Genomic DNA, 14,230 nt, shown 5'->3' with positions numbered 1-14,230 from the left:
GGAACTGCTTCTTGTTGTTGCTTTAAACTCTGTTCTTTTGTTTTTATGTTTTTGTTTTGCTTTTCTTTTTGTTTTTGGTGCAGATCGGTGGGAGCTTTCTTACTTCTGTGAAAAGCTTAGTTCACGAATTGAGAAATTTACCAATAACTGCCCTTTAAATGTGGCTGCCTGGAGATGATTGCTGTAAAATGAACCAAAGGAAAGCACTAAAAAGTGGTTGCTTCTGTTTTGTTTTTGTTTTTTCTTCCAGATTGTCTCCCCTCCAGAAGGCTGAGATAGTGGACTTGGTTAAGAACCACGTAAGGGCCATCACCCTGGCCATCGGGGACGGGGCCAACGACGTGGGCATGATCCAGACGGCCCACGTGGGCGTGGGGATCAGCGGGAACGAGGGCATGCAGGCCACCAACAACTCGGACTACGCCATCGCCCAGGTCTGCCGTCGAGACCTGCGTGCAGGTTTTTGGTGTGGCAGAGTTTTTAGTTCCTTTGGGTGAATACCCAGCCGTGTAGTCACTGGCTGGTACGGCAGAAGGATGTTCCGCTTCAGAGGAGCCGGCCAAGCCGTCTCCCGCAGTGGCTGTCCCGAGTGGGGGAGGGCATTCAGGAGGAGTGCATGGCCCTGGGATGCAGCCCTCCTGTGTGTCTGTGTGACCGACCTTTGCCATTCCACAAGGATGCCCGTCTCTGCATTTTAATATCTTCCTTTGAAGAACGGTTTCGTGATCAACGGCGATGCTGTGGAGCAGCACCTTCATGGGTGGTTTAATGTTGGCTTTTCACAGAGGTACCACTTTGTCACGTTTGATCCATGCTCAACACCTCTCTTACTCCTGCCGGACTGAGGACCCCCGGGAGTAACCCGGCCTCGGCTAGGCAGTCCCTGCGGGGCTGCTCTCAGGTGGCTCTTCTCTGGGAGGCCGGGGGTTTAGCTGTCTGTCCGCAGGTAAGTGGGTGCCTCAAACTAGAGAGGCCGCAACATGGATTGTTCGGGTTCTGCCGCATAGACAGCCTGTGGCCCCAGTGTCTGAATCCGATCAGTTCTAGAGTCTTCTCCTTACTCAGGATTAAGTGTTGTGGCTTTATAGTTGGGAAACCCGGGGCTCCTGTGTACAGGGGTCTGGCGTAAGGACACTCCGCAGACCGCCCGCAGAGCCCCTGCCTGTAGCTTTGGAAGTGGCCGCTCCAAACTCCCGTTTCCTTCCCTTCACTGCCAGAGGCCGTCGGGTTCGCGCTTCCTTCGGGCTCGGTGATTCCGTGTGGCACACGCCCTGGCCTGTCCACCACCACAGACCCACCACGGGCAGGAATGCAGCGCGCCATCACTTGAAGCACGCCCAGGGAGGGTGAACCCAGCCTTCTCTTTTTAAACCACTTCGTAAAGCGGTGGAGAATTGGCAGACTCTTCCAAGCTAAGGTCTGAAGGAAGGAGAGAGGCAGGCAGGGTGATGGGCCAGCCCCCGGCCGGCCGTGGGCCTCGGCAGCGGAAGCCCACGCCTGCGCCTCCGTGACCTTGTTCGCGGCCCGCTTTTCCAGGCGGCAGCTGTGATGGGCAGGCCGTGCAGGCTCCAGGCTCGCTCTCCTCCCTTCCACCCTGAGTGTCCACACGGAGCCAGGCACTCGTGCGGGAGGCTGATCTGATTCGGGCGTCGGCCCCTTTGTGTTGAATGATAGCGCTTTGAGACGCATTGGCTCTTTCCATCTTGCTCTTGCCCCGAGAGCAGCCTGGACTCGAGCTGGCGGGGGGGGGGGGGGGGGGGGTTCCGCCGCAGTGGGACCCTTATTCTCCCCCAGAATGTGTCTTGTCCCCAGGGCCGCGGGGGACACTCTCCCGCCCTCAGGGGGGCTGTACCCGAGGGGCCAGCCTTTTCCTCTGCCGCCTCTTCTCACACACGGCTCCCTCCGCAGAGAGGAGCCGTGGAACACCCGGCTCGGGCAGAGATCTTTTTCTTCTCAGCCTAATAAACATCATTGGCTTCTTCCTCCCTCAACTTCTTAAGAGTCTGAAACCATCCCAAGAAATACAACTTTGACTTAGAACGTCTTTTTTTTTTTTTTCCCCTCTCTGCAGATAAATCAGTGCAAAGCTAGAAACTGAGGCTGTAGGAATGTTGTCTGTACAGGCTCGTTCCATATCAAGTTCTAGGTAAAAACAAGCCATCCTTCTTGAATTCACTTCTTTCAGCGGAGCTGTGCATTTTATGACTCTGCCCTCTCCCCCCCCATCCTGACCTCATGCTCTGAACTCTTAAGCAGTCTTTTTTGAAAGGCTGTTTTCTCCCCATATGTATCAGCTTACGCCCCGTTTAAGTCACTACTTCATTTTCATCGTCACTAAATTACCAAATTGCCTTGTTTCAGAGAATAACGCTCCTGAACATTAGTTCATTCAAGAAATGTCTCCTGAGTGCCTCCCACACCTTAGGCCTGTTTCTGGGTGTTTGGGCCTCATCCGTGAAGGAGATAAACAGTGAGCCCTGCTCTAACAGAGCTTCCGTTCTGGGAGACAGAAGTAAACAGTAATTGGGAGTTCCCGGAGTGGCGCAGTGGAAACGAATCTCCAGGAACCATGAGGTTGCTGGTTTGATCCCTGGCCTCGCTCAGTGGGTTAAGGATCTGGCGTTGCCCTGAGCTGTGGTGCAGGTCGCAGACACGGCTCGGATCTGGCGTTGCTGTGGCTGTGGTATAGGCCAGTGGCTACAGCTCCAATTAGACCCCTAGCCTGGGAACCTCCATGTGCTGTGGGTGTGGCCCTAAAAAGACAAAAAAAAAAAAAAGAAAGAAAGAAACAGTAATTATGTAAGCAAAGAAGCCTGTCTTTTGTTGGAAAGTGCTAAGTGCTATGGAAAAGGAAAACAGAGGAGGGCAGGGCAGCGTAGGGGAGCTGGAGGAATCACAGGTTACCTCCTTTTCAATTTCAGTCGTTCTTTTTGTATATTTGCTACAGGAAATGGGGAACTGATTCCTGTAAGGCTTTGTTACGTGCACCTGATCAGGCAGAAAAGTCTAGTGGCTGAGGTTCTTGTTTCCAGCGTGATGTTCCTTTCATTAAACAATCCTGAGCCCTTCTCATGATTAACATCCTGGGGGCGGGTCAGATTAAAGGCACAGCCTTATGTGTGACGAGTGAAAATTCAGGCAGCCTTGGCTGGGCCAGAAAGTGATGTTTAATTTCTTTCTTTTTTTAATGATAGGAGGAGTTCATTTTACAAAACTTGAAAACATTCCTTTGTTGTAAACAGCGGTGCCAGGTGGTCCGGGGATGGGTTTCACCCTGCTTGTTTCCTCCACAGGGGGAACCTCGGCGGCATGAAACACGGGGAAATGTCATCTTGTGGCTTTTGTCACAACTGCTGAGTTCCTTTGAGCCTCCTTGACTGTTTTTTCCGTCTTTTAGTTCCACCACTTGGAGAAGCTCCTGTTGGTTCATGGCACTTGGAGTTACTTTCGGGTGACCAAGTGCGTGCTGTACTGTTTCTACAAGAACGTCGTGCTCTACGTCATTGAGGTGAGGAGGCCCTTCCCCCGAGGCCCTGGGGCGTCTCTGTGACGTACTGCTTGGGAGTTGAGGGGGCTCTTCCCCCATATTTATATATATATATATATATATATATATTTTTTTTTTTGTCTTTTTAGGGCCGCACCTGTGAAATATGGAGGTTCCCAGGCTAGGGGTCGAATCAGAGCTACAGCTGCCGGCCTCCACCCCAGCCACAGCAACGCGGGATCCGAGCCACGTCTGCCACCTACCCCACAGCTCAGAAAACACTGGATGCTTAACCCACTGAGCGAGGCCAGGGAGCAAACCCACAACCTCATGGTTCCTAGTTGGATTCTTATCCACGGCACCATGGCAGAAACCCCTTTTCCCCCATATTTTTTGCACTTAAAGCACTGTCACCTAATCCTACTTTACCTTTTTGCTCTAAACAGATTTTTACTAAACTAAAATCTGTTTAGTAAAAATGTTGCGTTAAGCAAAATATGTTATGACAGCATAATGACTTACTGACCTAATCTGTGGTAAAAAAAAAGATAGATATATATATATCCTCTTTGGAACCGGAGGGCGTCTCTGCCCTCTCCAGATCTTCTGGTGGTTAAAGGCACCAGAAATCTCTGGACGTCTTGGCTCCTTCCCTCCTGATGTGGGAGATCTTGTCACGAGGCTGTTGCTGCCGTCCTGACATCTCACAGAGGGGCGGACAGGGCCTTGTTCTTGCAGACGCCCTCTCTTTCCTTGGGTGTCTCAGCTGTATTTGTTTTTTTTTTTTTTTTTCCTTTGCTAGGGCCACTCCTGGGGCACATGGAAGTTCCCAGGCTAGGGGTGGAATCGGAGCTGCAGCTGCTGGCCTACACCGCAGCCACAGCAACCCGGGATCCAAGCCGCATCTGCAACCTACACCACAGCTCACGGCAACGCCGATCCTCAACTCCCTGAGCAAGGCCAGGGATCGAACCCACACCCTCATGGTCCCTAGTTGGATTCGTTTCCGTTCTGCCGCGACGGGAACTCCTCTGGGCTGTATTTAGCCTGGGTGGTTAAAGCGAATGGAGAAAGAAAACTTTTCTCTAGCATTGTTTCCACATCAAGAGAGTAAAATGAAATAACTCGGTCCCTGCTCTCCTCCTGCTGTTTGGGCGGCTGGGCTGCGGCTCCACCAGGGCAGCGGGCCCGCCCCCCCACTGGCTTCCGTCCCCACAGCCACGCTGACGGTGCCTCTCTTTTCCTGAGCGGGGACCAAAGAAGAGGCCCGTAGCTGCATTTTCCATGGAATCCGCAGGTCTGTCATGCCTTTATTGCTTCTGAAAAAGCTTGTTTTCTCTAGTGTGTCGTGTATAAGGCTTATGGGGATATGGGAATGAATCTTCTTTTTAAAAATTAAAGTATGGCTCATTTATAGAATTGTATCAGTTTCAGGTATACAACATAATTATTCAGTATTTTTACAGATTATACTACATTTAAAATTATAAAGTAATGGCTATATTTCCCTGTATTGTACAGTATATCTTTGCTACTTACTTATCTATTTAAAAGTTGTTTATGTCTTAGGATTTTTTTTTTTTTTGCTTTTTAGGGCCACCCTTGTGGCATATGGACGTTCCCAGGCTAGGGGTTGAATCGGAGCTACAGCCGTCAGCCACCACAGCCCCAGCAACGCAGGATCAGAGCCAGGTCTGCGACCTACCCCACAGCTCACTGTAACACCAGATCCTTAACCCACTGAGCGAGGCCAGGGATTGAATCCTCGTCCTCATGGATACTAGTCAGGTTCATTACCACGGAGCCACAGCAGGAACTCCTATTTCTTAGTTTTTAATTGAAGTATAGTTGATTGACAGTGTTAGTTTCAGGTGGTAAATGCTTATTTGTTAAATACATCCTAGTTTGCGTCTCTTAATCCCAAACCACTACCGTGCCTCCGCAGTGGTAACCACTGGTCTGTCCTCTAGATCTGTGAGTCTGTTTCTGATTTGTTAGATACATTTGTTTTATTTTTTGGATCCCACATACAAGAGATCACAGAGTATTTGTCTTTCTCTGACACATTTCACTCAGCATAATCCTTTCTAGGTCCATCCCTGTGGTTGCATGGTAGAATTTCATTCTTTTTTTATGGCTGAGCAATACCCTGTCGTGTGTATATGCCGTACCTTCTTTATCTGTCTATTGCTTTGTTGGTGGGCACATTAGTTACCACAGCCAAGATATGGGAGCGACTCTTCTACCTACGACCCTGCCTTAAAAAATACCTGTGCAAGTGTTAAATTTGGTTGTGGAGATATATTTTTAAGCATTTCATTTTGAAATAATGACAGATTCATAGGAAGTTACAAAAAAATATTTAAAGGCGATCTTGTGAACCGAACCCTTCACCCAGTTTCCCCCAAACCAAACACCTTCTGTGAAGCTAAGGATGCTACAAAACCCGCAACTTGATATTGGTGCACACGCAGAGCTTCCTCAGATCTCATCAGCTTTACACGCACGTGTGTGTGTGTGTGTGAGAGAGAGAGAGCGAGAGAGAGACACTCTATGCACTTTTATCCTTATGTAGACCCCACAGAACCATCACAGAGATCAAGACATAGACCTGTTCCACAGAAGGGTGTAAACCTGCCCCGTCACCATGGGCTCTCCCTCCTGCTACCCCTCTACATCCACACCCATCCCTAACCCCTGGCAGTGACAGTCGCTTCTCTTTTCCTGTAACCGAGTTCTTTCAAGAATGTCATAAAAGTGCAATCATAGAGTATGTAACTTTTTGAGACTGGGTTTTTTTTTTTTAAACTCAGTTTAATTCTGTTCAGATCCATTCAAGATGTTGCATGAACAATCGTTTCTCCTTTTTGTTGCTGTGTAGTATTCCACAGCATGGGTGGCCATAACTTGTTTATCATCCACCTGCTGAAGGACATTTATGTGGGTTCTAGTTTGGAGCTATTATGAGTAAAGTTGCTAGGAACCTTGTGTGTAGGCGTGTGTGGTAACACAAGTCTTCCCTATTTAGGATAAGCATCCAAGAGCATAACTGCTGGGTCATATAGTCGTTAGGAGATTGCCAAACCGTTTGCCAGAGTGACTGTGCTATTTCTAATTCCCACTGGCAAAGTATCTGTTATTCTGTTTCTCTAGATCTTTGTCAGCAGTTCGTTACTACTATTCATTATTTTAGCCATTCTGATAGATGTATGTATAGTAAGATCTCACGGTGGTTTTAAATTGCATTTTGCTAGTGGCTAATGACATTGAACATCTTTTCATGCATGTATTTGCTCTTTGCATCTCTTCTTCAGTGAAATATCTCCTCATATCTTTTTTTTTTTTGTTGTTGTTGTTGTTATTGTTGTTGTTGCTATTTCTTTGGGCCGCTCCCGCGGCATATGGAGGTTCCCAGGCTAGGGGTCGAATCCGAGCTGCAGCCACCGGCCTACGCCAGAGCCACAGCAACGCGGGATCCGAGCCGCGTCTGCAACCTACACCACAGCTCACGGCAACGCCGGATCGTTAACCCACTGAGCAAGGGCAGGGACCGAACCTGCAACCTCATGGTTCCTAGTCGGATTCGCCAACCACTGCGCCACGACGGGAACTCCTCTCCTCATATCTTTTGTCATTTTCTTTTTTAAAAATTAAAAACAATTTTTTTCTTTTTAGGGCTGCACCTGAGGCATATGGAAGTTCCCAGGTGAGGGGTTGAATTGGAGCTACAGCTGCCAGCCTATACCACAGCCACAGCAATGCGGGATCCAAGCCTCGCCTGCAACCTACACCATAGCTCATAGCAACGAAGGATCCTTAACCTACCGAGCAAGGCCCGGGATCAAACCTGCAGCAGCATGAATGCTAGTTGGGTTTGTTAACCACTGAGCCATGAAGGGAACTCCAAAAATTAAACAACATTTTTTGACTGTGGTGTACAGCCTCAGTTCCTGTGGCATATGGGATCCAAGCTGCGTCTACAACCTATACCACAGGTCACGGCAATGCTGGATCCTTAACCCATTGAGCAAGGCCAGGGATCGAACCCGCAACCACGTGGTTCCTAGTCAGATTCGTTAACCTCTTTTGTTTTTTTTTAATGATCGTTAGCTTCTTTCACTGTCAAATTTTCAGACTTCTTCACATATTCTAGATATTAGTGCTTTGTCAGAAATGAATTTTGCCAACACTTTCTACCAGTCTGTATCTTGTCATATTGTATTTTCATGGAGTCTCTCAGAGAACAAAAGTTTTCACTTTTAATGTCGCCCAGTTTATAGGTTTTTCCTTTTATAGTTTATCCTTTTGGTGCCATGTCAAAAAACTCTGCTTAGCTCTAGAGTCCAAAGATTTTCCTGTATGCGTTTTTCTAAATGTCTTATATTTTACACTTAATTTCATGATCCATTTTCAGTTAGTTTTTATGTACAGTGGCAGGTTTATATTGTTTATAATTATTTTGCCCATGGACGTTTAGTTATTTCAGTACCATTTGATGAAAGGCTATTCTTCTTCCAAGGTTTCTTTTATAACCTTTGTCAAAAATAAGTTGGGTAAATAATGAAGAAATGGAAAATGCAAACAGACCTATAACAATTAATACATTAGATCAGTAAACAAAAACTTCCCAACAAACAACAAACATAAAAATTCCCAACAAAGAAAAGCTCCAGCCTAGATGGCTTCACTGGTAAATCCTACTTAAAATTTGAAGAATTTGGGGGAGTTCCTGTCGTGGCACAGTGGTTAATGACTCCGACTAGGAACCATAAGGTTGTAGGTTCGATCCTTGACCTTGCTCAGTGAGTTGAGGATCCAGTGTTGCCATGAGCTGTGTTGTAGGTCGCGGACACAGCTTGGATCCCACATGGCTGTGGCTGTGGTGTAGGCCGGTGTCTACAGCTCTGATTCGACCCCTAGCCTGGGAACCTCCATATGCCACAGGAGCAGCCCTAGAAAAGGCAAAAAGACCAAAATAAAGACAGAAAGAAAGAAAGAAAGAATTTACACCAGTCCTCTTCACACTCATCCAGAAAACTGAAGAGAAAGGAATACTCCCAAAGTCATTTTATGAGACCAGCATTGCTCTAAAACCAAAGTCAAAGGCACTACAAGAAAATAAAACTACTGGAGTTCCCTGGTATCACAGTGGGTTAAGGATCTGGCATTGTTACTGCTGTGGCTTGGGTTCGATCCCTGACCAAGGAACTTTGGCATGCTGTGGGCACAACCAAAAAAATAAAGAAAGAGAAAAGAAAACTGCTGACCCATATCCCTGATGAATATTGATGCAAAAAATCCTCAATGAAATACTAGCAACTTGAATTCAGCAGTACATCAAAAGGAATTTACTCATCTGAGCACCTAAGGACACAATCAACAGAGTAAAAAACCTACAGAACAGGAGAAAATATTTGCAAATTATATGTCTGATAAGAAGCTAATATCCAGAATGTATGAAGAACTTCTACAACTCAATAACAACAACAACAAAAAAACCCACAAATAGCCTGATTTTAAAATGGGCAAAGAACTTAAATAGACATTTCTCTTAAGATGATATACGAATGGCTAACAGGCATATAAAAATGTTAAACACCACTAATCATTAGAGAAATGTAAGTCAAAACCACAATTAGATACCACCTCAGATTCATTAGGATGGTTACAATGAAAATAAAAAACCACCCAAACAGAAAATAACAAAGGTTGGTGAGGCTGTGGAGAAGTCAGAACTCCCTGCACTGTGGGTGACAGTGCACAATGGTGTAGCTGCTGTGGAAAACAGAAAGAATTCCTCCTAAGGTCAAACAGGGATCCTGGGATCCAGCAATCCCACCTCTGAGTCTGTAGCCGAAAGAACTGAAAGCAGGACCTTGAAGAGACACTTAACACTGTATTCACAGCAGCATTGTTCCCAACAGCCCAGAGGTCGAGGCATCCCACGTGTCCGAGAGGAATGAAGGGTAAACAAATCGTGGTACCTCATACAGTGGAGTCTTATTCAGCCTTTAAAAGGAAGGAAATTCTGATACCTGCTGTCCCACGCATGACCTTTGAGGACACTGTAGCAGGTGAAAAAAGCCACTCACAAAAGGACAAAGACTGTGTGATTCTACTCTTAGGAAATATCTAACGTACTCAAATCTGTAGAGTCCAAGTAGAACGGGGGTTGCCGGGGTCGAGGGCGGGGGGGCGTGGGGATTTGTTCACTGCCTGTAGGTTCCGTTTTGCGTAATGAAAAAGCTCTGGAGCTTAACTGTGCGACAGTGTGAATAAACTCGACTGAAGTGTCCACTTTCAGGTGGTTAGCCTGGTGAATTTTATCTTACATATTTCTTACCCAAACTAGAAATAAAGTAAAATTAGTTGGGTGTATTTTTATAGCTCTTTTCTCGGTTCTGTAATCTGACCTGTTGGTCCATGTCTGCTCCTCTGCTAATACCCCACTGTCTTAAATTCTGTAGCAAATACATCAGGTAGGGTGATTTTTCCCACTCAATTTTTTAACTGTCTTTTTTTTTTTTTTGTCTTTTGTCTTTTTAGGGCCCTACCTGCGGCATATAGAGGTTCCCAGGCTAGGGGTCTTAATGGGAGCTGTAGCCACCAGCCTACACCACAGCCACATCAACGCGAGATCCGAGCCGCGTCTGCAACCTACACCACAGCTCACGGGAACCTGCAACCTCATGGTTCGTAGTCGGATCTGTTTCTGCTGTGCCACGACGGCAACTCCTTAACTGTCTTTTATTCTAGGCCCTTTGGCTTTTCATGTACCTTTTAAAATGAGCCCATCTATCTTACTTCTTGGCCTTTTGGCTAAGTAAGATCAAGAGTTGTATCTGCTCTTATCAGTTTAGAAAAGGCCCATCACTGTCTCTGAAACCCTTGCGAGGTTTTCATAGGAATCGCATTAAGCCTATGGTTTGAGGAGCATTGTTGTCTCCTCTGTATTGAGGCTTCCGGTCCCTGCACACAGGATGCCTCTTCGTTTACTTGCCTTTTATTTTTTTCTTTCATTAGCATTTTTATAGTTTTCTGTTTCAGATACTGTGCTTGCTTTGTTAGATAACATCTGAGTATTTCATTTTCTTCGGAGCAAGTAAGTGGCAGGGTGGTTTTACCTTCGGTGTCCACTCGTCCATTGCTGGCACAGAGGAATGTGATCCATGTCTGTGTAGCGTTCTGGATCCCTTAACCTACTGGAGCTCACTTCTTGGTCAGAAGAAGTCAGTTTAGTCCATTCGTTTTGTCTTTTATTCACTGAGATTTTCTATGTAAACAGTCAGGGCATCTATGAAAAGAAACTGCCTCGTTTCTTCCCTGGTTATCCGTAGGACCTTTATTTCTTTCTCTTGACTTTTTGCACCAACGAGAACTTCCCGTCCTAGGCTGCACAGGACGAGTGAGAGGGCATGTCCTCACGTGTCCCCGATCTTGGCGCAAGAGCGTCTCGTTTCTCCTCACTTGGTAGGCGGTCAGCTGTGGGGTTTGTGGACGCCCCTCGGCAAGTGGAGGGCCTTCCCTCTGTTCCTGGCATCCCGAGGGTTTCCATCGTGCATGGGCATTGGATTCTGCCAGACGCCTTTTCTGTTTGATGCTCTAAACGTGAATTTTATTCTTAGCTTGTTGATATGTGGGTTACATTAAGTGATTTTCAAATATTGGACCAGCTTTCTGTCTCTGAGATAAAATCTGCTTGGTTGCGGTGTGTTATTCTTTTTATACCTTGGTGGATTTGATTCGCCGCTATCTTGTTGAGGGTTTTGCTAGTCCTCTTCCTGCACTTTTAGCAGTCCAATAACAAGCAGAGGAAGCAAGATTCCTTTTTGAAGGAATTTAAAAAATGCTTAATGACTTCGGTTCCATTTTTCATAAATAATACTCTATTTGGGAAAATTTTGAGGAGATTGGCAAGCCAGCCACACCTGGAAAATTTTTCTACCAACTCACCAAATCTCAGTTAGCTCTGACTAGACTGTGGCTTTCCCACTTTTAAATATATTTAGTTGTATCGTTCCCATATATTTAAAGAGTAAAACGTAACTTTTATAAACAGCTCTTCGTCAGCTGTACATCATCTGCTTAGGGATTCTGTCTGAGCATGTCTCTTTTTCTATTTGAAGGTCACCAAGCTGTGGTTACTTGTACTGTACTTGCATTTTTGGAGACGCCTGGCATTACTGAGTTTGAAAGACAGATTTTATGTTGAAAAGCTAAATTGTATGTTTTGAAGAAATAACATGAGCAAGTAAATTTTAAAAGTACTTATATACTGTACTTTCTCATTCTTTTTCTCATGTCATCAGATAGGATTTTGCCGATGTGTAAAGGCAGTCAAGCTTAAGTGGTTGAACTAAATGGTCCATTTAATTTTATTTAGTGCTTTGTTATTGTTCTTTCTGCACCGCGTTTCAGTGACATACAGCACAATGCCCTTGCGCAGTGATGCATTGTTTCAGTAAAGAATGCTGCGGAATTGTGAAGAAACGACTTTGTCTGTGGCTTTAGGAAATCACAACGCCCCAAACTAGTAACATCTACGGTCGGCCCATCAAAAGAGTTTTCGGAAACATCTTGCTAAGTTCGGGGCTACTTAGAGAAGCTGTCCAAGTGTCACACATGTGTGCCAGTCGCGGATGTTATTTCAAATGCGGGGCATAAAATTCACATCATGTCTAGTCCTATCTGGTACTAGACTGCTGGTCCTGACAAACGGGACTAGATTTGAAGTATCTGTGGCTTTCAACAACTTGGGTGTATGGGGCCTGGTTTGGGTACGCAGGGGTGATTCTTGACTTTATTCCTCTAAAAATATACTTAATTATAAACTCATTTTATTACCATCTGATTGTTTTTATAGGATTATGTTTTAACCAATTAAGCTGAAAGATACTTCTGGGTATGACTGCATTTTACAAATAGATTTTGCCGATAATTCCATCTCATTCTCGGAAGGATTCGAGGCGTAGGTTTTTTTGTGTGTGTGTTTTATTTTTTTTAATCAAATTGATTTACAATTTATTTTAAAATGACTTCCATATGTGAAATTATTAAGCAGTATTTAAAAATAACATGTAATTACTGTACTATTTTTGAGTTCAAACAGTTTGAGTAATCAAGGGAGACTTCATGGAGGTGAGGCTTTGAGTACACCTTGAAGAATACATGGGATTAGGAAGTAACGGGAAGATAGGTATTCATTCTATAAGTATTTACTGTACAGTTATGCCGTTCTGGTACTACCAGAATCATTGACCGATACCATTAATACATCTGTTAATCAGGTACATCTATCTGAGATGATAAAATACTCTCTCATTATACAAATAGGGAAATAATGTGTAACCATTTGGATGAGTAATTGTAGCAAATTATCAACATAAAGACGAAGCCAAAACCAAAAAAAAAAAAGTTTCCATTGTTTAGAAATTACTCCTCATATGAAACAGTTTTCTAGTTTTTTCTTGTAAAAAATACTATGATTTGCCATACATTTCCCATATTTGACTATTCTTTTTAAGTTCTTTATAAATGTATTATTTTTAGTAAAATATCTACCACTAATCTCCAATTTAGTGTTGTTGTTTAGTTTACCTATTACCACAGTTGTTAAATTCCAAGTTATTTTATACTAACTTTTCAGACATCAGTAAGTCATAGATTATACTTTGGAATAGTTTTTTTTTTCCTTCTTCCCAATAATGAGAGCTGAGAAAAGAAGCCAGTTATTCATGAGGCATTTATTGAGAGAAGACACAGGGTTATAGCTTAGTCTATGAGTCAGACTAATGTGGCATTAAATTCCAGTTCTGGAGAGTTCCTGTTGTGGCTCAGTGGGTTAAGAACCCTACTAGTATCCATGAGGTTGCAGGTTTGATCCCTGGCCTCACTCAGTGGGTTAAGGATCCAGCATTGCCCCAAGCTGTGGTGTGACTCAGATTGCCCATTGCTGTGGCTGTGGTGTAGGACTGGAGCTGCAGCTCCGACTCAACCCTTAGCCTGGGATCTTCCACATGCCACAGGTCGGGCCCTAAAAAGAAAAAACAAAAATCCAGATCTGGAACTTGAATACCTGTAGACAAGTTAATCTCAAGAGGCCTCAAATCTCTCTGAGAATATTGTACTAATTTACAGGATGACTGTAAAGATTGAAGTCAATATGTAGGTAAACTAATTAACGATGTCTGGCGTATACTATATCCTCAGTAAATGATAAGTAAATGTTATCGAGGCGTAGTTTTGAAGTTATGCTGTGGTCTGCATGTGTGGTTAAGTCACAGAAATAGCACTTATTTGATGCTATCAATATGCTAAGCACCGCGATAACCATTTTTATGTATTGCCTTATTTAAAACTTGCAAATCACGTGAGAGACAGGCTTGGAGAGGTTACATCAGCCATCTAGCATCCCTGCAGTGAGAGCGGGGGAGCGAGGGGACTGGGATTCAAACCCAGGTATCCCTGACTGTGAATCGCATGCACGTAAAGATGACCTCTCAGAGTTGAAGGGATGGAATTGGGAAAAATATCTTCAGAATCCCCAGTTATGAAATGTGGTAAAGGATTTTTTTCTTTTTAAGGGCCGCAGTCGCAGCATATGGAAGTTCCCAGGTTAGGGGTCAAATCAGAGATGCAGCTGCTGGCCTGTGCCACAGCCGCAGCCACACCAGATCCGAGCCACAGCTCCTGGCCACGCCAGGCCCTTGACCCACTGAGCGAGGCCGGGACCTGAACCCACTT

The 14,230-nt window shown here is 44.9% G+C and overlaps 1 protein-coding gene across 1 annotated transcript in view; it reads left to right on the top strand.

Annotated features, from left to right (window-relative positions):
* The window catches only part of LOC125113481 (phospholipid-transporting ATPase IB-like), a 168,777-nt gene that overhangs the window by 106,272 nt on the left and 48,275 nt on the right, over positions 1-14,230 (top strand). The window contains exons 27-28 of the mRNA XM_047756226.1: positions 251-434; positions 3,398-3,508. Of these exons, the coding sequence (XP_047612182.1) occupies positions 251-434; positions 3,398-3,508 (295 nt within the window). The remainder of the gene's footprint in view (positions 1-250; positions 435-3,397; positions 3,509-14,230) is intronic.

This window comes from Phacochoerus africanus, chromosome 13 (assembly GCF_016906955.1).
Source record: "Phacochoerus africanus isolate WHEZ1 chromosome 13, ROS_Pafr_v1, whole genome shotgun sequence".
Taxonomy (NCBI): Eukaryota; Metazoa; Chordata; class Mammalia; order Artiodactyla; family Suidae; genus Phacochoerus; species Phacochoerus africanus.
The sequence above is the reverse complement of the archived record's forward strand: the minus strand, read 5'-3'. Positions and strand labels throughout refer to the sequence as shown.